The sequence below is a fragment of the Equus przewalskii genome, chromosome 4, assembly GCF_037783145.1.
Source record: "Equus przewalskii isolate Varuska chromosome 4, EquPr2, whole genome shotgun sequence".
Classification (NCBI taxonomy): domain Eukaryota; kingdom Metazoa; phylum Chordata; class Mammalia; order Perissodactyla; family Equidae; genus Equus; species Equus przewalskii.
In genome coordinates this window covers 92,002,796-92,028,963 of record NC_091834.1, presented here as the reverse complement: position 1 = coordinate 92,028,963, position 26,168 = coordinate 92,002,796, and the positions used below count along the sequence as shown (strand labels likewise).

Sequence of the window (26,168 nt, the reverse complement as noted above, 5' to 3'; positions counted from 1 at the left end):
AAAAACTCAACCTCGCTAATGAAATAATGGATGTAAGCAGTGTTCATTTTGACTGCTTAATCATTAGGTGAAAAGTTGATGAGGCACCTTATAATGGATAGAGCAGGCTGTCACCACCTAAAGCCCTTGATAAATTTTAGTGTCACTCAAAGTGGGACAGCCAGGCATTAGGCACCTCCCGGTGTGACACAATAGGAAGTATGAAAGACCACCTGGAAGATATTCTTGCTAAAAATATTGATCCTCAATCTAATGAAGCCTCTCGATCTAATGACCAGTTTCTAGAAAATTTGGGGGTTAGAAGAACATGTTAAATGACACCATGAGAATATAGTCAGCCAAATATAGAATATGGGCTGTCCACAGGGGCAAATGACCTTTTTCTTTAACATGTAAATAGTAAAAGCTTAAAAGAAAAAACGGAGGGGAAAACTATTATAGAGTAAAAGAGACTCAGGAGACACATCAGCCAAAGCGATGTGTGCTCCTGGTTTGTGTGCTAATTTAAAAAAAGCAGTTGTACAAAATATTTTGAGGCCATCAAGGAACACTAAGGATGGAATGGATAATTAGATGACACTAGGGATTATTTTTAATTTTGTTGGCTGTGATAATGATTGTAGTTATGATTTCTAAAAATCCTTATCAGAGATACTGAAGTATTTATTAGCGAAATGAATGGTGTCTGGGATTTGCTTTACTGTCGTTTGAAAAAATAGTCATGGGGAGTAGATGAAATGAGCAGAAAGTTGGAGCGGAAGCTGAGTAATGCGTTCTAGTCTTTTAGCTTTTTGCGTATGTCTGAAAATTTCATAATAAAAAGTTAAAAATGCCGAAATTAGTTTATCGGTGGCGTTTAAACACTTTAAATAGTAAAAACAAATATAGAACTCTCCACACTGGTGAAACCTCAATTTTGGAAAATTGCCTTTTGGCTTATCTGCATATTTGGTCTGGTTATTTCCTTTGCAAATTAGTATTTACATTAACTTCCTGTTATTCCTCATCCTAGAGTCCCAAGGACCCCTCGAATAAACCAAAGGAAGTCATAATTATAGATACTTAGAGAGTTAACACTATGGATAATTGCTAATCAGTAGGCTCTTCATACCAATAAGCAGGCAGAAGAGGGGGTTTGGGAAAGATTGTCAGTGAATGGAAATAAATTAAGTAAGGATGAGAATAATTTTTGTGCTTGACTGAGTTGGATTGGGGAAGTCTGTGTAAATAGCATTCTATTTGGTATGATTGCTAAAGGTGGCCCCTTCCGACTGTTGCAGAGCACTGGGTTCTTCTGTTCCCGCTTCAGTGAACGTGGCACTTGAGGTGTGCAAGGCAGACGTTTCTCTCTCTTCCTCGATGGGGCCATTTGACTTCAATTATCATCTTCCTGCAGATAATCATCACATCTGTGTCCTCAGCCCAAGTTGCTCTCTTGAGCACTAGAATCACATTTCCACCCACCTGGAATCGTCTCCCTGCCTTTCACACCAGCCTCGCCCGCAGCCGGGCTCCCCTTGCTGGCTCTGCACTGTGCACAGCAGCTATTTTCACATCTGTCAAGATCTTTCTCGCTTCGGGCCTTTACACACACCATCCCCTCTTCCTGGAGCCATCTCCCACTCTCTTTTTCTCAGATGTCACCTGCCCAAAGTCACCTTTTCTGACCTTCTTTGTCCGTCATTCTCAGTCACTCATTTCCTTAGCAGTCTTCTCAGTTTATAGTTACTGTCTGTCTCCTCTTCTCCACTGTAAGGTCTATGAGCAGGGGACCTTCGGTCTGGCTTGATACTTCATACCCTGCCCTTAGCATACATGGTCAGTAGATATTTATTGGATTTATGAGTGTATGAATGAACATGTTAGGCTTTGGGCTAGACATGGGAGACAGACTGATGAAAGATACAGTCTTTTTCTTCAAGAAGCTCAAGTCGACTGGGGAGGCAGATGAGCAAGCCAAAAATTACAATGTAAGTTTGATGAGAAAAGCTCACACAGGGTTCTGGGAGGGATGGAAAAGGAAAGTCTAGGGGCATGACAGGGGTTAGGGAAAGAAGGATGGGTATTCCCAGGAGAAGGAACAGCCTTTGCAAAAGCATGGCCGTCAGAGAAAGCGTGGGTTGGTTGTAGGGGAGGTGATACCAGCAGGACAGGTAATGACCCAGAGGTGAGGGCTCTTGTGTGACAGCTGAGGACTTTGCGTTTCTGAAGGCTGTTGTGATCCATTGGAGGATCTTGGAGGGTGATGAGATAAGATTCTTTCTTTTCTCCCTTTAGGTAAACCTCAGATATACAGAAATAGATTGATCAGGTCTGCGTGTTAGAAAACTCCAGATGGGTTGTGCGGGCCAGAGGGACCTTCATGGTTTAGGGCAGGTTATGGCTGATGAGGAGAGACCACAGACCCCACTGATTTCTGTTACCAGAAACACACTTCTCATCTGGCAGGGACAGTTAGAACATTTCCCAGCACAGCCTTCCTTGGCCCTAGAGCCCAGGGATTGGGGTGCATGGGAGTTGGGGGTCACATAGCACTAGCGACACTGTGCACAAGTAGAGAATTGTCATGTTGGAGGTGCTCAGCCCTTGCTGGGCCACCACCCTTTGTACTCGGGACACCGTTCGGGAAGCACTTATCGAAGCAATCTGTTCTTTGCCGTTTGAAGGATGTTTATGGATGCTCTGGGCTCTCCTGGTTCTTGAACCAAACTCCCAATGAGCAAGGAAACAAGGTGGGTGTCCAGGGTCTCAGAGCATCTCTGCCTCCTGTGCTCCAGTACCCTGGAAAGCCCATCTCCTCACGGAGGCTGTGCCAGGCCGAGTTCTGAGCAAGTAATGATAGGGGCCCGAACTACATAGTTTGGAAAGGGGGATGAAGGGAGTTGAGAGTTAACTAGACGAACCTGGCTGTGAGAGTGAGTTATTGGTTGGCACATGAAGTAGAATCAGGGTTTTTTAGAGGCCTGTTGGATACTCAGGTGGAGTTGTTGATACTGGCCTGTTGAATCTATGACTCAGAATTGCCTTGGACTTTTTCTTCTCCCTTGCTGCGTCCATCCCATCAGCTGCTGAGTGTATCATCTGTTTTGCCTTTGTGCGGTCTCTCTTACTTGTAACTTCTTTTCCATTCCCCTCTGATCATACGCTCCTAACTGCCTGCCCCATTCATCCACTGTGTGGCTGAACATAAGATAGGTCACCATTTTGTGCTTCTCTCCACTCTGCCAGGTTGATGTTTCTGCAGCATAACTTTGTTAAAAAGGCCACTTTGCTCAAAATATCCAATGGCTCCCCATTGTCTGCTGACATTCTCACACTCCTCGGCCAACTTTCCTAGTGTTCTCTCCAACCAAGTGGAGCCACTAGTGTTTGTTACGCAAACACATCCCACATTGTCCGGACTTGGAGCCTTTGTCCATGCTGCTGCTTGCAGCCCAAATGGCTCCTCTCTCTCTTTTAAGCCTCCTGCTCCCCTGATATCAAATAAAAGCTTAATTTAGAGCTGAATTAAGAAATTGAGCCTGTAGCATAAGCTGTTTACTGTGTGTTGGAATTAGACCCACCCCGTGAGACAGCGAGGTCTCCTGGTCCTTGGTTACAGGCTTGTGCATCTGTGTGGAAACTAATGGCTGCTGGGTCCTGTGTTTGGGAGGGAAAGTGCCTCCTCATGCTTAGTCATGGCATGTCGTGTGCCATTCCAGCTCTGAGTGTAATTGGAGACAGAAGATTATCTTGAAGCTGATGGTGTCCTTTTCCCTGTTGTTATGGGACTGTGTTTTGAATTAAATTATTTTAGAAACAGATGGCTGACTGAGAGTTTTTCCGTCTTTGTTCTTAGTGAATTGAGTATTTAGTTTGTTTTGGTTACTTAAAGTCCTGACAGTCTCGTTTTCCAGGTTGGTAAAGAGGATTGCATTTTATTTAGGAATGAATAAAACAAAACAAAGTGAAACAGACCATCTTCCAATAAATACCCTGTCCCATGCTTTGAATTAAACCAACATTTAATGTCCTTATCGCGTCGAATGAGAAAATCCTGCAGAGAAACTGCGTTCCTGAAACCCAGCATGAAGCCTGTACGGATGCTTTAACTGTCGTAGTGTGAATTTTTAAAAAGCTTTGTAGTACCATTATTTCAGTATGGTTTGGTTACACTTGTTTTCTGAAGTTGCTCGTTAGTTCTCTTCATGTTTCAGTGAAGTCACTAATTGTCATCCGTGTCCTCATCTCTAGAGGAGGAAATGGAAGGTGTGATTAATTATAAGGGATTTCTCCAGGGGAACTGAGCAAGTTTGAGATACAACAGAACCCAATTCTGGTCTCTGTGGAACACTCTAGAACTTTTTGCCCTGTTGTCTCCCTCTCTGATTGGGATTATATTGTACTAGCGCTGAAGAGGTGTGCTTTTTATTAGCTTGGACTTTTCCAGCTAAAATGAAGCCTCCTACTACTGATGCAGTGGCCATTTGTCCTTTTGGGGGACTACCCTTTTTCTTTCTGGGGAATCCTTCATACATGAGGATCAGAAGGCTGCAGGGTTGATGAGGCAATGTGGCATATGGCCTAGGCTTCGCCAGGGGGACACTTCCAGCTGAACTTTGAATTTTAAAGGGGTGCTACCATGAAGCAGAGGAATGGAGGGTCCATTGGCAGCTGTGCTAGTGGCAGTCCCAGCTTGGTGTCATCAGTAGACACTCCCTGCAGTGAGACCCCAGTGGGCTTCTCTGTTGCTCAGCCTCACTGGGCTCTTGACTGTGTTCTGAACCTGAGCCACCTTGTCCGTTCTGTGGACTTGCTGGTATTTTCCCAATGAATCCTCCTCTTGCTTATGGAGCCAGTGTTTCCACTGCAAACAACAGAGAAGCCTGACTGACAAAACCTTACAGCATAAGCATAGGGTCCTATTTCAGGTCTATCCATAGAAAGTCAACACTTTAACCCCATTTTTCAGGTAGTAATTTTCAGGAACCATAAACCTTCTTAGCAGAAGAGGGAACTGAGACCTAGGAATGTGAAGTGAGCTACTCAAGGTTGGCAGTTAATTAACTTGTGGTAGACCAGGGTCAGACCCGAGGCCTGCAGGCTCTTGTTTCCGGTAATCTCTACTCCATCATAATGCCTCTTGTTTGAGTCAGGAATGAAAGATGTCTTAGTCACTCGGGCTGCCGTAACAAAATTCCACAGACTGCGTGACTTACACAACAGAGTTTTCTCTCCTTAAGTTCTGGAGGCTGGAAGTCCAAGATCAAGGTGCCAGCAGGGTTGGTTTCTGGTGAGGCCCCTCTCCTCTGCTTACGGATGGTCCCTTCTCGCTCTGTTCTCACGTGGCCTTGGCTCTGTGTGTGTGTGGAGAGCGAGAACGAGCTCTGGGGTGTGTCCCTCTTCTGATGAGGATGCCAGCTCTATTGGATTAGGGCTCCACCTTTATGACCTTATTTAGTCATGCTTACCTCCATAAAGGCCCCGTCTCCAAATGCAGTCACGTTGGGGTTAGAGCTTCAACCTATGAATTTTGGGGATGACACAATTCTGTCCATAACAGATGTGAACTATGGCAGTCCAGATATTTTAATGTTGTCTGTGACTTAATTAACATTGCGAAACAAAAGATGTCACGGGAAGATTTCTAAAAGAAGTGTTTACATGGTATTGAGATCTTAAAGTATTGGGAGTTGATGCAGTTACTTTTCATTCGCCCTGAGGTTGGTACTTTTCTGTGCAGAGAGCTCATCAGTGTTCTTTGGGTATATCCCCACATCCAACTGTAGCCTAAAATGCTGATTTGGGAAGAGCACTTTTTCCTCAGATGGGAAACCTCCATAGCAGAGCCTGGCCGTCTTGTTTCATGTCTGCCGGCAGCCCTCTCTCCCTGCTCCTCCGTGTCTGTTTCACACATTCTCCACTCTCCTGGTGCGCTCTTCCATCCTCACCTGTGACCACGCTTCCCGTAAGTTCTCACCAGCAGATCCGTACAACTTACCAGTCTCTGCACTCACTCCTCAGTTTCTCTTCCAGTTGAGGATCAAAGGCCACGCCCCCTCTGGGTTCCATTACTTTCTTCCTTCTCAGCCACGTGAGCTCATCACTTGTCCTTTGCGTCTTCTACCTCTTCCTAGTCCAGCACTTTTCAAAGAAAGGACCCTGTACTCGCATTAGAATTAGCCGTGGTGTTGGTTCGAATCAGACTCCAGAACAACAAGAACAACAGCAAGCAAACCCGAACCCACACACCAATTCCTGAACTCAACCTACTGAATGAGGACCTGAGTTATTTTAGTTTTTATTTTGAAAGGATTTGGACATACAGCAAAGTTGCAAAATTAATACACAGAGTTTCCATATACCCTTTATTCAGCTTCCCTTATTAACATCTTATAGAATCATGGTAGAGTTAACAAAACTAAGAAATTAACATCGGTGCAACACTGTTAACTAGACTGCGGACCTTATAGGATTTCACCAGTTTTCCCGCTATTTCTGTTCTGGAATCCAATCCAGAATCCCACATCGCATTTGGTTGTCACATCTCCTTCCTCTTCTCTAGTCTGTGACAGCTCTTTACTCTTTCCTTGTCTTTTATGAGCTTGCGATCTTTGAGGAGTCGGGTATTTTGTAGAATGTCCCTGGGTTTGTCTGATGTTTTCCCTTGATTAAATCGCCATTTTGCATTTTGAGAAGCTTGCATCTTTCACAAGCTCCTCAGTGATTGTTGTCTATCGTCTGAGAACCAACCAACCTTCCCTGGACCCCTCCACTTGCCGTCTGTCCCTCCCCTGCCCTGCGCAGCTAAACCTCTTGAAAGAGTGGTCTGCACATAATCCCCATTTCCTTACCTGTCATTCACTCTTCAACCCATGGCAACCTGGTTTCTGCCACCACAAGGCCAAAGAAACCTGTCACGTTGAGGACGTGCTTCTCAGCCTTCATTTTCTTCATCTCTTACGGTCATTCCATACAGGTGACCCCTTCCTGACTCCTAAACACCTTTTCTGTTTTATTGTCATCTCACGTTCCTGGTTTCCCCCTGCCTCTACGACTTCTCTCTCTTTTGCAGGTTTATCTTCAGGCTCATGTGTCCGCTTGCAACCTTGGTATCTCCACGTGGATTTCTCTAAAATAAACCTCAGGCTGGTGCTTCTCAAACTTTAACGGGCCATGAATCACCTGCAGAGCTTGTTAAAAGCAGTTTCTGACTTAGTAGGGTTTCTGTGGGCTTAAGATGTTGCAGTTCTAACACACTCCCAGGTGATGCTGATGGTCTGCGGGCCACACAACTAGCAAAGTTCTAAAATCTCAAGCTTCAACTACTGTGACCATGTAACTGATCTCTCCACGTCTCCTCCTGCCCTGTTAACCTCTTCTTCACACTGCGCCAGGAAGGATTTTAAAACTATTAGCCTCATCATGTCATTCTCATGCTTTTAAATGCCTTTGGTGGCTTCCCGCTGCATTCATGATATTGTTCCTTATCCTCAGCATCGTGGCTTCCAAGCCTTGCATGGTCTGATCCCCTACCTTCCTCTAACCCCATCTTGGAGCTCTTTGTCTTTCCTTCCCAGACATACTGGTCGTCCTCTCTGTGTTCTTCCGTGGGCTGCATTACCGGTATTTCCCCCACCTCTCTGGGGCCTCGCACAGATCCCACTCCTCTGCCCAGATAGTACTGTGAAATGAGCTGGCCTGCAAACTCTTGTTTTCCATCCGAGATGAGATAAGGGACCAGAGCATGAATTGACCCCTCACAGGGTGTGCTGCCTGGTTTAGCTGACATAGTTTTGCAGCACAACCTACTCTCTGAAGGAAGAGTGCATTGAGTTATATGTGGCTCAAGCACCTTATCTCACTGTAGATGGGTAATGAAAAGTACGACCACACTTTGAGTGACATTGGCCCAGGACTTTCTTGTCCTCATCCCTACCTCATGTGCACACACACATGCACTCACACACGCGCACACATACACATGCATGCATGCACACACCTTATACCTCCAGGCACATTTGACTTTAAGCGAGAAAGGCAAAACCTTAAAACTTTTAGAAGACAATATGGAAGAATATCATTATGCCTTTTAGTGTAGGGAAGAATTTCTTAAACTTTCCATCTTAAGACACACACTCATGAATCTCAAACAGTAACAGAAAAGAGTGATAAATTTTGACCACATTGAAATTGAGAACTTCTGTTCATGAAGACCATATAAAAAGAATTAAACAACAAGCCGCAAACTTAGTGAAGTTATAACTGACATAAGACTAGTATCCAAAATATATCAAGAATGCCATCGAATCAGAAAGAAAAAGACAGACAACCCAATAGCAAAATGGGCAGTAGAATTGAAAAGACACTAGAAGAGGCGACATGAGTGGCCAGCAGATAGGAAAAGGGGCTCAGTCTGTTATAACCAGGGAAATGCACATTAAAATCGTAAGATTTCATACCAGCCAGATTAGTAAACATGTAAAAGTTTAGGAGTGTTAAGTATTGGTGAGGATTTGCAGCAATCAAGAGTGGGAATATAGGGGCCGGTCCCGTGGCCGAGTGGTTAAGTTCGTGCGCTCCGCTTTGGCGGCCCAGGGTTTCGCCAGTTCGAATCCTGGGTGTGGACATGGCACCGCTCATCAAGCCAGGCTGAGGCAGCATCCCACATGCCACAACTAGAAGGTCCCACAACTAAGAATATACAACTATGTACTGGAGAGCTTCAGGAAGAAAAAAATAAAATCTTTAAAAAAAAAAAAGAGTGGGAATATAAATTGGTTTAACTGCTTTGAAAGATTATTTGGTATTATTTTAGTAAAGTTGCAGATGAACATGTCCTCTGACTTGGCAGTTCCATTCGCATGCATACATACATGCATACACACCCATCCACCCATGCACATATACACACACGTACACACATATGCACACATATACACAGACATACTTACAATATGCACATGCATACACATATACACACATAATACATACATGCACATACACATACGTAATACTTTATATATGCATATATGTACCAGAAGATGGGTAAAAAAGTTCATGTCAGATATGTTTCTAATAACAAAAATTGACAATAGTCCAACTGTCCATCAACAGTAGATAGATAAATTTTGGTATATTCATATTCAGTGGATATGAATGAATATATTCAATGGAGTTTCTGTTGAAGTGAAAATAAATGAATTACAGCTACAAGGAAAACAACACTCATGGATGAATCTAAAAATACGGAGTGGAAAAAATAAGTTGCAGTAGTATATTTGCAGTATAATTCCATTTTGATGAAGTTTGAAAACATGCAAAGCTGAAGAATATACTCTTTAGGGATACATACGTATGGCAAGACTATAAAGAAAAGCAAGAATCTGAGAAGTGCATAATTCAAAATAGTGGTTCCATTGGTGGGAAGGAACGGGGTACACAGAGGATGCCAGAAGTAAGGGTCATAGTCTTTTTTTAAAACTAGATGATGGATACTCAGGTATTCTTTATAGTATTAGCTATACCTGACAAATATAGTTTTATAAATAGTATTTCTTATCTACGTGATATTTGATAATAAAATCATTACCAGGTGGAGGAGAGAGTAACCTGGTAGAAGATGCAGTTGGTTGGGTCAGCTCTAGTTCAAGTGGTTACTTTGCAGTCTTAGAAATTCCTCTGGATAGTATCCAGTTGGGGTTGAATAAAGAAAGGGAAGAAAGACTCTATTTTCTAAATCAGGGAGAAAAATGAAAGGTGAGGAAAAGGGGGAGGATGGCTTTCATAATGGCATTGAAAACCTCCATTTAATAATGGCACTAAAAGCCTGAGAACTAGAAGAAGAATAAAAATTGCTAAAGATTTGCCAAATTGGATAGTGGTTTAATTATCTACTTTTGTTTTTAAACTCTTAGAAATTCTAGGGGGCTCTTGTTTTGCAGTAAACTCAATATCCACAGAGAGCTGAGATGACTCATCGTGCTTTGAAAACACCACAATTTAGCAAAGAAGCAAAAATCATGGTTCTGTTTGGATTAAAGCTGTTTAGAGATTTTTGATGCTGCTATTGCTTGGGTTTCCCAGGCCAGCCCTCAGAGGATGTTTTGTTTTCCCAATGCCCATGATTGAAGCTGTGAGCTGTCCCCAGGTAGATGGTGGGCCTCACAGCTCTAAAAGTGTGCCTTTGCATGAGTTTTTTGAGGAAGATTATCCCTGAGCTAACATCTGCTGCCAATCCTCCTCTTTTTGCTGAGGAAGGCTGGCCCTGAGCTGACATCCATGCCCATCTTCCTCCACTTTATATGTGGGACGCCTACCGTAGCATGGCTTGCCAAGCGGTGCCATGTCCACACCCAGGATGCCAACTGACAAACCGCAGGCTGCCAAAGTGGAATGTACACGCTTAACCGCTGTGCCACTGGGCCTGCCCCTGCATGTGTTTTATTAACAGAATTTAGCATGTGCTTCAGCTCCATTATAATATGTTTTTCAACATAATTTCTTTGCTAGCAATTTTAATTAAATGGGCTGATTTGGCTAAATGTGGTATTGTGTAAAGAGCATTCAACCACTGAGAACTCAGAAACCTACCTTTCCAGGCTGGCCCTGCCCTGGGTGCTATTTTGAGCAAGTCTGCTTAAACTCTTTGAGCCTCATTTGCAAAGTGAGGGGATTGGACGTGGTCTTAAAGGATCCATTCAGGTTGAAAGGTCTATCATTCCATGATCGACTACTATATTTAGGGAAGATTTCCAGATAGAAAAGTATGACTTGGAAAAAAAAGATAAAACACCAAATTATCTTGCATGTCTGAGTAAGACCAACAACTTCCTAGAGACAGGCATCTCCCTCATGAATTTTTTAAAAGTTTTTAAAAAGCTCTATGTGAGTTTTTTTTTTTAAGATTGGCACCTGAGCTAACCTCTGTTGCCAATCTTCTTTTCTTTTTCCTTCTTCTCTCCAAAGCTCTCCAGTACTTAGTTGTATATTCTAGTTGTGAGTGCCTTTGGTTGTGCCATGTGGGACACCGCCTCAGCATGGCCTGATGAGCGGTGCCATGTCTGCACCCAGGATTCGCACCCAGGATTTGAACCGGCGAAACCCTGGGCCACTGAAGCGGAGTGCACAAACTTAACCACTCAGCCTCGAGGTGGTCTCTATAATGTTTTTTTAAAAAAGACTTTATTTTAAGAGCAGTTTTAGATTCACAGCAAAACTGAGGGAAAGTACAGAGATTTCCCATATACCCCCTCCCCTACACAAGCATAGCCTCCTCCATTATCAACATCCTCCATCAGAGCAGTACATTTGTTACAATGGACAAACCTACATGACACAGTGTTGTCACCCAAAGTCCAGAGTTTACCTTAGCGTTCACTCTTGACGGTGTATGTTCTATGAGTTTGCCTTGTGAATTTTTAATCACCGTGAATCAGCATGGCAGGAGGGCAGTTCCTGCTCTGTTCCATCAGCATGGCAAGAACTTAGCCCAGGACCCGGTGCAAGGTAGGCACCCAGTAAGTATGTGTTGTGCTGTCACATGGGAGAAGTGCCTCAACACTTGCTACTCAGAGTACGGTTGCAGACCTGGCCCCACCTGGGAGTGATGCAGAAGCTCAGCGCTCACCCCAGCCCTGCTGGACAGCCTGCGTTTTCACCGTTACTTCGTTCGCGTACACGCAGAAGTCTGAGGAGCACTGTGTCACCCAACCCTGTTCCTTTCCCTCTGTCATCACAGGCAGAACCTTTCACTCTTCTATGGACTAACGCGTTAGAGCTTGAAAATTGATCTCCAGGGCTTGAAATTAGAGTCCGCACAGACTTTTCTGCTGGGAGTGAGACTCACCTGGGTTTTCTAACCTCTTCCTGAATTAACTCCAGAAGTAATTCCCCGTGGCATTTCAGCTGCTGTGTCTTCACAGCTGGTTTCTCTCTCTCGGGGCTTGGCTGAAGGCGGGGAGTCGGGGGAAGCATCCCAGCTTGGCACACTTCACAGTTCTTAATAGGAAGCTTTTGTTCCTCTGTTTCCCTAGTCAGGAGAATGTTTCGTCCTTTTGACCACTTTGCCCTTCCCTGCCCGCTGCCCTCTGTAGGCAGTTGACTGAATTCTAATTTGCTTCAGATACTTGGGCTCATAAATTAGCCACTGATTGTTGCTTTTCTTTGCTATTTTATCTCTTGCCGTCTTCCAGTGCACTTACAAATATGTTTCTGATTCATTTTAAAAGATATCGTTCTCTCAGATCTTATATTTATTTCAAAACAAAATATAGCAGAGTTTTAAAACAGACACACAAGATGATTTATCCTTAGGAAAACTTTCAGGTCTGTGTGCTACATAGTTACACAGAAAGTTGATTTCATTACTTCTTAAATTTGTAACTCTTTAACCTTCACTGTAGAAAAGAACAGCTGCTCCTTTACCCAGGTTGTAATAAGTATCATGTTTACTTTTATCCACACTTGGCATGGGACAGGTAAATAGTAAAAGCAAATAGACAAGAAATCCTACAGCCAGCTTGTATAGAAGGCAACACATGCCTAATAATATAATAATAATCTCTAAGAAATGGTTTCCTTCTTTGGTCGCTTATTCCTTTTTAAAAGTCATATTACATAGAAAGGAATGTGACCCTTTAAATTAAGCAGCTTGTATCTGGTGTAAGTTTGTGACTTTCAGATGCTAACGAACCAGCTAGAAATATTTGATTTGTATAAATATGTAGCTAAATGTCGTTTACAAATTTTAGTGTATGCATACAAAGTCTATACACAGAGTTTTGTCTTAACTCTTGATTTCCATCTCTACTGGTGAGTCACAAGTACCCCTGGATGCCCCTCTCGCAGCTTCTGTGCAATTGTCATAAGCTATTTTAATTCTGTTATGTTGTTTATAACCTCACAAATTATGTAGTAGTATTATTGTTCATTTATACCATAAGTGTTTGTTTAGATTTAACCATGTCTTTATCACTTATTTATTCTCAGTTCCTTCTTCTCAGATCTTCTTTCTGGGATAATTACCTTTCCTCTAGAAGTAATCCTTGTTTAGAGAGGCTTCTCTCTAAACAAGAAGGTCTTCTGTCAGTATAACTGCTTTTTATTTATCTGAAAATGCCCTTATTTTAACAAATAGAGAGTATTTCTGGCTATTCAAATCTAAGATGTCAGATATTTTCTCTCAGCACTTTGAAGATTTTGTTTCATTGTTGCTTGGCTCCTAGTTCTGTGAAGTACTTATCTGATAGTGTAATTGCCATTCCTTTCTCTGACTGCATTTACAGTTTCTCTTTGTCTATGGTATCATCATGCATAGATATGGGTTTTTAAAAAATTCATCCTGCTTGGGATTTCTTGGTCTTTCTGAATTTCGTCTCTTATTAATTTTGACAATTCTTAGCATCACGTCTTTGAGCATTGTCTCTACCCAATTCCTTCTATTACTTCTTTTAAAAACTTTGATCACATGTATGTAGGACTGTCTCATTCTATCTTCCATGTCTCTTAACTTCTCTTTTTCATATTTTTCATCCTTTTGTTTCACTGTGCTCCATTCTGAGTAGTTTTCAGATCTATCCTCCAGTTCACTAAATCCCTCTTCAGCTATGTCTAAATTGCTGTTTGTTATATATTGTATATTGAGTATTAAAATTTTAATTATTATGTATTTTCATTTCTAAATGTTCTTTTGGTTCTTCTTAAATCTTTCTGGCTTTTTTTTTTTTATAGCCTCTCGTTCTTTGATCATGTTTTCAGTCCCTCTTTATTATTTTAAATTAAACAAACATACTTTAAAAAATATATCCCATAATATCTGGAGTCTTTACAGATCTGATACCATTTGTGTGGATTTCTTTTGACTTTTTTGGGGGGAATTTCTCTTGATTTTTAAAAATAGTACCTTATTTCCTTACGTGTTTTGTAATTTTTAATTTTGCACCCATGTTTGTTTGAACTCTAGCTACAGGAGTACTTTGATGCCTGGTTTGAGAGTGTGTTCTTCTGGAGGTGGTTTATGTTAGCCTCTGATAGACATTGGAAACCTGGTCCACTTTATTATTTTTATTTTTTTCAGGTTTACATCATTATATTTTGGTTTCTGTGTAGATTACTTCATGTTCACCACCCAAAGACTAATTACCATCCATCACCACACATGTCTGCCCAGTCGCCCCTTTCTTCCTCCTCCCTCCCCTCTTCCCCTCTGGTAACCACCAATCTAATCTCTGTCTCTATGTGCTTGTTTGTTTTTATCTTCTTTTTATGAGTGAGATCATATGGTATTTGACTTTTTCCCTCTGAGGTATTTCTCTTAGCATAATAGCCTCAAGCTCCATCCATGTTGTTGCAAATGGCAAGATTTCATCTTTTTTTTTTTAATGGCTGAGTAGTGTTCCATTGTGTATACATACCACATCTTCTTTATCCATTTGTCCATTGATGGGCATCTAGGTTACTTCCAAGTCTTGGCTATTGTGAATAAGGCTGCAATGAACATAGGGGTGCATATATCTTTATGCATTTGTGTTTTCATGTTCTTTGGATAAATACCCTGCAGTGGAATAGCTGGATCATATGGTAGTTCTATGCTTAATTTTTTGAGGAATCTCCATACTGTTTTCTATACTGGCTGCACCAGGTTGTACTCCCACCAGCAGTATATGAGCATTCCTTTTTCCCCACATCCTCTTCAACACTTGTTATTTCTTGTCTTGTTAATTATAGCCATTCTGACGAGTGTGAGGGGATATCTCATTGTAGTTTTGATTTGCATTTCCCTAATAATTAGTGATGTTGAACATCTTTTCACGTGCCTGTTGGAGACCTCGTCCACTTTAAATTACAATTCTTAGTGTATAGTTTTTAGGACCATGCAAGTCTTATAGGTTGCAAACTTGGGGAGACTTTTTGTAAAATATCTGCACTAAGTCAAAGTTGAGACAGATACTTTTTCTTGCAGTCCTCTGAGGGGTGGATAGTTTTTTTCCCTAATTCTTTCCCTGAGAGTATGGCACTTCCAAGGTCTCCAGCTTTTAGAGATGGTCCTCATTCTGGTTTTTATCCTGTCCAAACCCAACACTTGTCCCTCATTCCCCTGTGGCCTAAGATTAGCTTTAATTAGGTTAATTAGATCAGATTAACCTATCTGGTCCACTGTCCCTCTAGCCACTCTGTGACTTCAGTGTTTGATGACCTCCCTAGTCCAGCTCCTGCTTTGCTCATGTGCTCAGCACATGTCCCCTATTGTCTTGCAGGCTCATTCAGTCATGGAAAAGGATGTTTGAACATTTTTTAAGGATAATTCAGTGTTAGGAAGTGGGAAGGCTTCAAGATCTCTAGTCTGCCATATTGCCAGGAATAGAATAGAAATTGCTTACTTTAAAAAAATAAAAAGAGTGAATTCAAGATTATCCCCACACTATTGCAGACACTTGTGTTCTGACAAACTGGATAAGTGAGAGGAGGGTGGTGTTATGGGTCATGAGAGTTGCTCAGTCCCCAGCCTGTGCTGCAGTGCATGGTACCCTGTGCTTGGGTTTTCCTCGGGGGTCTGGGCCATCACATATCCTGCCTCTCTATGCAGCATATATGAATTACAGGTGGAGACATCTAAACCACTTAAATGATAATAACAGCTATACAAGGATAAAAAATATGAAAGTTTGAGAGGATGATAGGATGCTTTTGACGCAGAGCAGAACCTTGTCCTTACACACCATTCATTCATTCATTTAACAGATGTTTATTGAACTCTTACTATGTGTCATTCACTGTGTTGGGCACTGGGACATAGATCAATAGTCCCTGTCCTCAAGAAGCTCACAGTGGAATGAGCAGTTAATTTCAGTGGGGCATGATAAGGAATATGACACAGGTAGAACCCTAACCCAGCTTTAGAGTATTGAGGAGGGAGGTAGTGTCTATGCATCTGCAGGACCAGTAGGAGTTATCCAGGTGGAACCATGGAAGGGCTTCCCGCACACAGGGATAAGAATGTGCAAAGTTGCCGAGCCAGAGAGAATCTGGGTTTGGGGAACTGCAGGTAGGTCATCTGGCCAGAGCATAGTGGGGAAGGTGTGAGAGTGGAGCAGGGAGTGATGAGAGCTGAGCCTGGAGATAGTCTGTGGCCTAAATGTGGAAGGCCCTATAACTTAGGAAACTGTTGAATTGTCCTCCCTGGTAATGAGTCATGCTGTCAGAGTCGTCATGTTTATTTCTCTTAAGGGCCAACTCTTATGGAAGAGAAAGAACTGGGCTTAGGAGTCAAGGAAGGCTTATATTCAGATTTCGCTCCACCTCTGTCTGGGTGATCATGTAATCGACTTAAGTACCTTCTCTGAACCTGTTTCTCGTGTGATAAATGAGAGAGAATGGACTAGAACCTCCTAAGGCTGCTTCCTTTTCCAGTATTCCGTGGAGGTGTTAGGAAGTAAGAGAAAAAATGTCAATGTGTTCGCATACACAAGCTTAAATAAGGTGGTACTCAAATTTATGAATATTTGCAGCTATTAGCCTGACAGTAATTCTGGCTTCCAATTAGCTGCTTAACTTCTAACTATGAATTGTGGATATTCACAAAGAGTGGGTATTTGTTGAATGAGTAAATTTTTGTATCTGAAACAAAATGTTAGCAGTATGACTTTCATTGCCTTGCAAGTGACCCAGCTTTTATTTTCTTTTGTAGATGAGCTCTCTCTGGAACAGCACAACCTTTCTCTATCCTCCGTGGAGCTCACGCTGAAGAAGAGCACCGTGCACAGCACTGCACATGTGGCCTTAACAGAAACTGCTCCAGGGTCCCAGCAAAGCCCTTCTCTTCACGTCATATCATCTCCATCTACCACTCCTTTTGATACAACCTTTTTTAACCAAGGAAAACTGACCCAAAATACAGCAGATCACAGCATCTTTGTGGCAAATTACGTGTCAGTGACGAGCAACGAGGTGGTCATAAATGATGATGAAATGGATAACTTTTTGCCAGAAACTCACTGGACCACTTCCCATGCGGTTTCTTCAATACAGGATGTCACAGTCGGCCCACTGGGGCAGCCCGAGGAAACCTTAGACTCTATGCTGACTCCATCATTACCCGCGATTTCTTTACAAGATGAAGAAGTGACGTCAGCCTGGCAGAACACAGTGCAGCAACCAACAACGAGTGCTGAGGCCCCCAGTCATTTCGATGCTTTTCCGTCAGCTCTTTCCACTTCTGAGGGCATAATTCCAACTCCTGGGAGGAATTTGGTGCTTTATCCTACTGACACTTATGGGCACTTACCAAGCAGGACTTTGCCAGAGATCGTGGCTTCAGGAACAGAGGATGTGGAAACCCTCCCTTTTAGCGCGCCATCTTCAGTGCCTCGGCCGTTAGGCGATGGCATTACTCAACAGCCGTTTCCCCGCTTGGAGGAGGTCTCACCGTCTCCAGAGGATGTTCTGGCCACAGGTGCAGACAGATACCCTGATGTGACCACTGCTTTGCTTCAAAGTCTGAAAGAAGCCACCTCTCCAAGAACGTACTCTGCTGCAACTGTATCACAGACAGCCCTTGCTTTCAGCAGCAGCAGCAGCAGCAGCACAAATTCAGATTTGTTTTCAACTCCTCTTGCATTTGTATCCTTTTCTACTCAACCTGCTGATGTTTCATATAACCCCTTTCTTGCCGGCAACTCCATCGAAACATCACAATCGCCTGGCAATTCGGTGGTCCCAAGTCATGTAGCCGAGACTCACGTTGGGAGCCCCATGTCTTCACTCAGACCGTACACATGGTGCATGTCCTGCACTCTGGCGTCGCCTCAGCACGTTCTGTCAACGAGCCTCATGGAGAAAGACGTGGGATCTGGGGATGGTGCTGAGACCCTGTCTGTGACAGTATTGGAAGTGAGCAGCATCTCTCCACTGAGCAGCGTAGTAGTGGACTTCTCTGAATTTGAAGGAGAGCCTCAAGAATTTAATACACTTTTTCCCTCAAGACCGATAGTTCCACTTTCTTCTCGATCTGTGGAAATCTCAGAAAGGAGCACTGGTATTTCAGCCGAGGCGGATATGAGTATTGTTATGACCACACCAGTGTATCCTTCCCACGGCCACCTCTCTGTACCAGTGTCACTCGATACTGCTACTTTGGGCTTGTCCTCTGTCGCTGAAACACAAGTAATGCCATCCAGTGTAACAGCTGTGTTTTCCTCGGTCACCACCAGTGTTCTCCTTGACTCATCTTTCCCCGTCACAGCAAACAAAAACACACCATCGCTTGCTCTCAGAGACCCAAGTCTTTTTGCGTCTTACACTTTGGCTCCTTCAGTAGAGTCTTCACTTTTCCCTGACCGAGAACCAGCCAGTTTTTCCCAACATGAAACTGGAAGTATTTTGGATTTTGCCTCTAGCTTTTTCTCAACTCCACTGCTGGAATTCAGCAGCTTGGTCCCCCTATCTTCAGAAGTACTTTCTTCTCCATCTCTGATGTCAAGTGATTTGTCAGTCTTCTTTTCTCAGACTTTTTCTACCTTGGTTGAGACACTTATCTTGTCTGACTCTATCCACTTGCAGTCACCTCAGCTTTCTGTTCCTAATTCCACAAACCTTGGATTTTCTCAGCTCCTGCCAAGTTCAGACTTGCTTTTAAATACACTCACTGTTCTGCCTAGTTACTCTGAAACATCACTACGGTCCAGCTTCCCCTCTGATTCTCTCAAGTTCTCTGAAGCATCAACAGTTTCACTGGCAGATTCTGAAGGTCATTTTACCTCAGCCCTCACTGAAACTACCTCCTATTTTGAGTTTTCACTCATCTCCCATGAATCCGCAGTCACCACACTGGGGCCCTCCAGTTCTGAGCCCACCCTTGACATTTGGACTGCTGGAACTCACTCAACCTCACTTTTGACTGCTTTTCGTACTACACCCATTTTAACAGAGTCTTCTCTCTTTTCAACTCTGATACCTTCCAGTGAGGATATCAGTGCTACAAATGATCACACGTCTGTCTTTTCCTCTTTCTCCAAAGTCATTCCTACCACTACAGTACTGGTCACTGCCGTGTACTCGTCATCAGCGTCCTCATTGGTTTCTGAGCTGACCCCCTCACCTCTGCCTACAGAGCCGATCTTTGTGGGCCCGTCATTCACACCCACAGACCTACCGATGAACACCTCCACTGAACTGAGCACATCTAATACCAGTGCTGCCCCTGATAATACCATTGGCACCACCCTGAACAGCAAAACTGCAAGTCAGAATCCCCACAGAAGCAGCACGACGCTCCCCCTGCCATCCCTTCATCCGGTGATCACCCCCACTCCTCAAGCACCAGTTGATACTCCAGCACTGGTCACCACCAAGCTGCCATATGTATGTGATATTACAGTTCCTGATGCCTATTTGATCACAACTGGTAAGGCCCTACTTCAAGTCACTTGGTTGGGGTGATCCTTCTAAGGTGCTTGTATGAAATGCTTATTTGATGCGCAGCAGCATGGTAGAGAGTGCAGGCTTTGCCCCCAGGGAGCTCCTGGGTTAGTAATCTTCCCTCCTTTGCCTATCACCTGTGAGTTCTCTGGACAGTTACTTAGCCTCTCTATGCCTCAGTTTCCTCAACTATTAAATAAGAATGATAGTGGCACCTACTTCTTTGGGTTATGGTAAAGACGAATGCATTAATATGTATAAAATATTAACCCAATGTCTGGCACATGAGAAGCACCCATAAAGTATTACATGTTAGTAGTAGCAATAAGAACAAATAAGTTTTCAACAAGCCTTAGAAGCTTTTCGCAGGATCTTTGTCTTGGGAGCTCATAACCCAGTGGATGCGTAGATGACAATGGTTAAAACTAACACCTTCGTGTTTAGTTCCACCAGTTAATTGGGCAAGTGTGTAAGGGCAACCATTGCAATTTCTTCCGAATTTATTATTCTTACTTTTCCTTGAAAGGAGGGGGCACTTTGCTCTTATATATTCCCATAAATGTCACTTGGATCCTGAGGAAAGAAACATGGAGTGACTAAATACCCTCTGAATTCAGTCACAAGCTTTACCTTTCTCCCCTGTCTGCAGCCTGAGTGACTACTGAACAAGCGGCAGCTTCCCGCCTGCTTTAGTCACATGAAACTGGAGTACATTTGATGTCATGTCTGTGCAAGTCCCCTGACTGTGGCCTGCTTGATCAGGCTCTCCAACTTGTTCTTCAGGAGAAATGACAGGTTGTGCGTGAAGTCTCGTGACCTGTTAATATACACTTAAATACAACATAATATTGATGAGCAGCCTGGCTCTGTGTGTTGATTTTGATGAGGTTGGGGATAGAAATGAAGAAGGGGGAAGAAGGTGGTGGTAGAGGTAGGAGAGGAATGGAGTGAAGTGGACGAGCAAAGAGGAACAGGGAAAGGTGGAGGTGAGGAAGGAGGAGGAAAACATGGTTGCTCTTTTTTCTCCATGCTGAGGGAGGTGGGCCAAGGATCCTCTGCTCACCATGGTGGTGCTACCACCCTCTGAGAGGATTGGGAGCAGCTGAAGCTTTTGCTCTCCTAGCTCTGTCGCTCCCTCAAATAAGGAACCACCTGTCAATTCACGTGACAGGTAATTACTGAGCACTGGGTATGTGTGAGGTGCTTTTAGAAGCTTTAAGGGACATCCAGATGAATGACATGGTCCCATCCCTCAAGGAGCTTAGAGTCCAGTAGGGCAGGTGCTGCCATGTCTTCCTGGTAGCTGTGATGAGAATGGTTGATGCAGAGTTCTGTAAGAGTGACTATTTGGGATGATCGGGGATGGGTCTGGAAGGACGTGAATTGGAGGTGCACGTTAAAGATGAGTAGAAGGCTGTTATCTGGAGACGGAGGGAAGTGTCCTCCAGGTGGAGGGTATGAACACAGGTGGAGAAGTTCGATGGCCCAAGGATGTTCAGCTTGGCTGGATTAGACTGTGTCATGGGAGGAGAGGTAGTTATGCTAGGAAATGAGGTTGGGACAAAGTGGTGAATCTTCGTCTGCAGGATTAAAGTAGTGCCGAGGAGAGAGAAAAGAGTTTCTCATAGACAAGATGCTTTTCTTCCTTCCCACAAAATTATTACATAATAGCTACAAAGTGATCAGTTACCAGAAGCTTATTAAAGAACTACTGAAAGTTTCTTTATCTCTGGAATCCCATGATACTTATGACACTTATAATTGTAATGCGTCCTTTAGAATTTTTCTACAAATAATTAGAAACCATTTTAGAAGTATCTGGAAGAATATCAGCATATATATAAAGCAATGATCAACCTTCATATAAGACATACATTTAATGAATTTGGTGCCCTTTTTTAGGGATCCATGTATTTCTAATAACTTTTTGGGGTAAAATTCATGCATTGTGAATGTATACTTTGACGGTTTTAGTAAATAGGTTTGTGCGTAAGTATTCATACTGTTATATTGCCTCTTTCAGTGGAGATGAGGCTGTTTTTCTCTCATTGATATTTTTGGCCCAGAGCGAATATCACCTCGTTTAGAATCTTTATTTGGATTTGAGCTTGCTGCGGTTTTAGCTCTCACCCCAATTAACTAGAGAAGGTGGAGGTAACGGTAGGGGCCACAGGCCTATTTAGAGTGACTGTTGGATGGTTGTCCTGAGCGATTCCTTTAGCCGGAGGGGCTACTTACAATATGTGTTTCCTCCTTTCCTCTTTAGGGTTTCCTGTCTCTGACTTTCCATTCTCCTCTACTTTCCCCAAGTTTAGCTCTTGAGACCTTTCCTTCCTTCCCTCCCTGCCTCCCCCTTTTCCCCCTCCCTCCCTCCCTTTCCCTTTTCCCTTTCTTTTCCTTCCCACTCATTTTTATCTTTCCCTTTAAAATGTGAACTGCAGTCTGGTCCACTTGGAGCCCGTGTGGCCCGCGCCGAGTTGGCTGCTGGCGTGACTCAGCAAGGGGGTCAGGGGCCCTGATCTGTTCTAATGGTCTCGTGAACTAAAGAAGTCCCTCCTCACTTTTAATATCAAGGTCACTGATCAGTAAAGAAAACAGTCAAACGTAACAAACACTTGTTTTTTAAAAGAATGAAAGTTACAGAGTGATTCTGTCTCCAGTTTAAAAAATTCAGAACAGGAAATGGAAAACCAAATAATAATATCAAGTGTATTTTGATTCTGCATTATGAGAAGTTAATGGAAGAGGAAAGAAAAAATAATAGGGAAAAGAAAGGGGAGCAGGACATGCTTCCTGAACACTGAAAACATCCTTACTTATTGCAGATTTTTAAATAGAATGTGTTAGGTGTGGAAGGAAAATTAAACATAGCTAGATTTTGTTATAAGAAATATTTCCTATGTAAAAGGTTAATACGTAGGAATTGTGAAAATCTTTTTTTTCCCCTTATTGGTGGTGAAAACCCTTCACTTGCTATGGTGAAAAGTTGGGGTAGGAAACCTCATTTTACAGAGGAAGACGTCATCTAGTTTTCTTGAGTAACGTCTGAAGGCCTTTTAAAATATTACTGCTGAGAGTTTTTAAAACCTTGTATTTTACCATTAGGGGCATAGCCAAGGGAAAACCTGGTCTTTGCCCAGATGAAAATGAGAACTCCATGCTCTCTATCCCCTGGCTGGGCCACAGCCACTGGTTCCTGGTCTCAACCACCGTGGCAAAGAGAGTCGAGAGTTCTCTTAGCACCTGGTACCTTCAAGATGCACTCCTCTTCCTCTGTTCTTTCCAACTCTGGTTCTTATTTTAAAAAATGATTTTGGGAGCTGCTGATATGCTTGGGCCCAGCACAGGCTCTGCCCCGGGGTCCAGAAGCGTGATGTCTGCATTACTTGTGACACTAAACTGCGTTTGCTGGTTGGCTTTGCCTCGTAGTGCTGGCCAGAAGAGCCGTGCAGGAGTACATCATCACATCCATCAAAGAGGTGTTGAGGATTCACTTCAATCGTGCCGTGGAGCTCAAGGTGGGTCCCCGGGCGGGGGGTCTGACTCGGGAGCCTGGGTTGAAGGCAGTTTCTAATGGTAGTGGAGCATTCTCCTTCCCTCCCTTCTCTTGGTGAACCCTTGCTCATCTTTGGATCTCCACTCAAATGTCACTTCTTCAGGGAAGCCCTTCCCGACCCCACACGAGGCCAGGTTTAGTCAATGAGAGGGATGTGTTAGCAGAGTTGGAACAAAGGGGCTCTTAGCCTAGAGTTTGGGGTGAAGACCTAATGATTTTGCTTCCCTTGATTTACGTGAAAGGAGTTGGATTAGAGTTAAATTAGACTTTGGAGTGAGTCTGTCTGCGTGTTTCTCCACATTCAGTGGGATAGGGATAGATTTCCGGACGTTTTGTAGTGGACCCCGAGCTAGTGCCTCCCGTTCCCGCTGAGCTCAGACAGACACGCTCTAGACCTGCACCACCCCAAACGGGGCCACGAGCCACATGTGGCTATGGAGCACGTGAAATGGGGCTCTTCCAAACTGAGGTGTGCTGTAAGTGCCAAATACACACCGGATTTCAGACTTAGCGAGAAAAGGAATGTAAAATATCTCGCTAATAATTTTTTGCATTGACTACCCATTGAAATGATATTTCATATATATTGGGTTAGCTTCTTTTTATGCTTTTTAATATGGCTATTAGAAATGTTAAAATTGCTTATGTGGCTCACAAATTTCTTTTGGACAGCACTGCTCAGCAGAGAAGTGCCCCTTTGTATGTGGGTTAGATACAATAAACGCCTTGAATTCTCCGTAACTCGTTATTCAGTTCATGTTATTGGCTGTCCTTCTTTCCTGTCCTTGCTCTTGTAATTTGCTGTTGTTTTCGAGAAGGTTGGCAGATGTGTAAAAGGAATAACTAAAGTAAAATTTGAATTATCTGTGCAACAGTACCCCTTCATTCAAAACTACCTATTTATTTTTTACCTTACTTTGTTATTTTTCTACACAATACAGCTGCTTTTAAGTTTGAATTTTTGTACTCTCAAATTTGATAATGATTGTCTTTCGTATTTTTTGCTTTCATAGGTTTATGAATTATTCGCTGATTTCACTTTTCTGGTAACATCTGGTCCTTTTGTGTACACGGCAATATCAGTCATAAATGTACTTATAAATAGTAAACTTGTACGTGACCAAACTCCTTTAATCCTGGCTGTGAAACCTTCCTTCCTTGTGCCAGAGTCCAGGTTCCAAGTCCAAACAGGTGAGAAAAATGAGCATAGTTGTTTTGATTTGTAAATAGAATCACATTTTCTTTTTTATGTTTTTAAAAAATTGGGGGATGATTTAAAAAAATGTATTTAGATTTTCAAAAAACTTTATGGAAAATTTCCAGCATATACAAAAGTACATAGAATAGTTTAATGAACCCCCATTGTATGGCTTCAACAATTTTCAACTCCTGGCCAGTCTTTTTACATCTATATGCTCATCTGCATTCCCTCCTCTCATGTTATTTTGATATGGCACCGTGTCATTCATAAATATTTCAGCCTATGCCTCTAAAAGATGAAGATTATTCAATAAATACATACACCCCACCTGTATATACATACATAGACCCACACACATACATGTATGCATATATAGGCACAATACATATATATGTGCATATGTACACGCATATACATCTGTGCACAGTACCATTATCATACCCCCTAAAATTAACAGCAATTCCTTAATATTATTTTAAATTTTTTATTATAAATGTTTTCAGACATGCAAAAGTAGAGAAAGTAACATATTTAGCCCACATATGCCCATCACTAAGCTTAAAAGATTATCAACATTTTCCTAATTTTGTTTCATCTATCCCTCACAACGTTTTTTGAGGAAGTTAGAGTGTTTTAAAGCAGTAGCAGATAACAGGTCATTTCATCCATAAATACGTAAGAATTCATCTCCAATGGATTTATATATATTTGAAATGTTTTAGTTAGTTGCATCTTTGGATGCTCAAATTGTTTTCTTAGGTATGTCTCCATTTAAAAATGATGACGTCACCGTCACGTTGCATCTATTCATTTGGTGCAGAGTTGGCTTTCTGCATTTCCATGTTATGTATATATAAATAATGCATGGTAGTAGTTAATCCTGTACTATGGATGAATTAGTTGATTTAGATATTGTTTTCCCCTCTCCTCATTCCTTAATACTAAAGAAATGCCTGGTTCATGGCACTGATTGCTCTCCTTCTTTCAGTACTTCAGTTTGTGCCTCAGAGTGTGGATACTGGCTTCTGCAACTTCACCCAGCGCATTGAGAAAGGCCTGATGGTAGCTCTCTCTGAAGTGAGAAAACACCACCAGGGGACGTACAACCTCACGGTGCAGGTGAGAATAGCACTGAATGCAGAGCAAGATGCTTTATCCTTTAAAGAGGAGCTAGTTTCATTTAAGACACACTTAACTGTTACTAATTCCCTCCAGTGGAAGAAATTCAGTTCACCTGGGTCAGGGTGATCTCTTTCCATGGCATCAAGTCCACAGAGCATGAGTAGGGTGAGCGGATTTGAAGGTGGTGGGGGGAGGGCAGGGTAACCCGGGAGCTCAGATGTGGTGAGCTGAAGAGAGATGACCACATGCAGGAAATTCAGGAATGTTCTAGAAAGGAACTGTATCAACTTAAATACCCAATGTGGGGAATGCCTAAATACCCTAGTGTTTCATATTATGGAATCCCATGAAATGCTGTGCTTCACTCTAAAGACAGAGACTATAGCTACTGATCAAAGAACAGGCTTTGTGTGTATTGTGTGCAAACTGCTGATGTTTTTGTTATTCTTTGATATTTTTTCCTTCCTATTCTTTGTTCTTTCTTTCTGGAATTCATGTTAAATAGATTTTGGTACTCCTGGAGTCACCTTCCGGGTTTCTTATTTTTTTCTTATATTTTCCATCTCTTTTTTTTTTAATTCCCTATTTTTACAGATTTTGTAAACTTTGTCCTCCAAGTCATTAATTGTCTTCAGCTGTGTCCATTATGTTATTCAGTCCCTCTATTGAATTTTCTTTTAGCCATCATTTGTTTTCATTGTTCTTTGCTCCTTTTTCATCGCAATCTTTCTGTAACAATGCAGGATTATCTTGAATAAGGATGCAGAATCACTTTGAAAGTCTCCGAAGACATTATTTAGAAGTTTTAAAAAGTTGTATTCCATTTCTTGTTATCTCTGTTTTCTCTGCAACCATTGTTCTGTGTCGATCTTGGTCCTTTGCTTTCGTGCTGTC

The 26,168-nt window shown here is 42.5% G+C and overlaps 1 protein-coding gene across 1 annotated transcript in view; it reads left to right on the top strand.

The window, feature by feature from the left end:
* KIAA1549 (KIAA1549 ortholog) overlaps positions 1-26,168 on the top strand; it is a 121,283-nt gene that overhangs the window by 29,937 nt on the left and 65,178 nt on the right. Inside the window, exons 3-6 of the mRNA XM_070615349.1 lie at positions 16,667-19,381; positions 22,825-22,913; positions 23,965-24,142; positions 25,141-25,271. Coding sequence (XP_070471450.1) covers positions 16,667-19,381; positions 22,825-22,913; positions 23,965-24,142; positions 25,141-25,271 — 3,113 coding nt within the window. The remainder of the gene's footprint in view (positions 1-16,666; positions 19,382-22,824; positions 22,914-23,964; positions 24,143-25,140; positions 25,272-26,168) is intronic.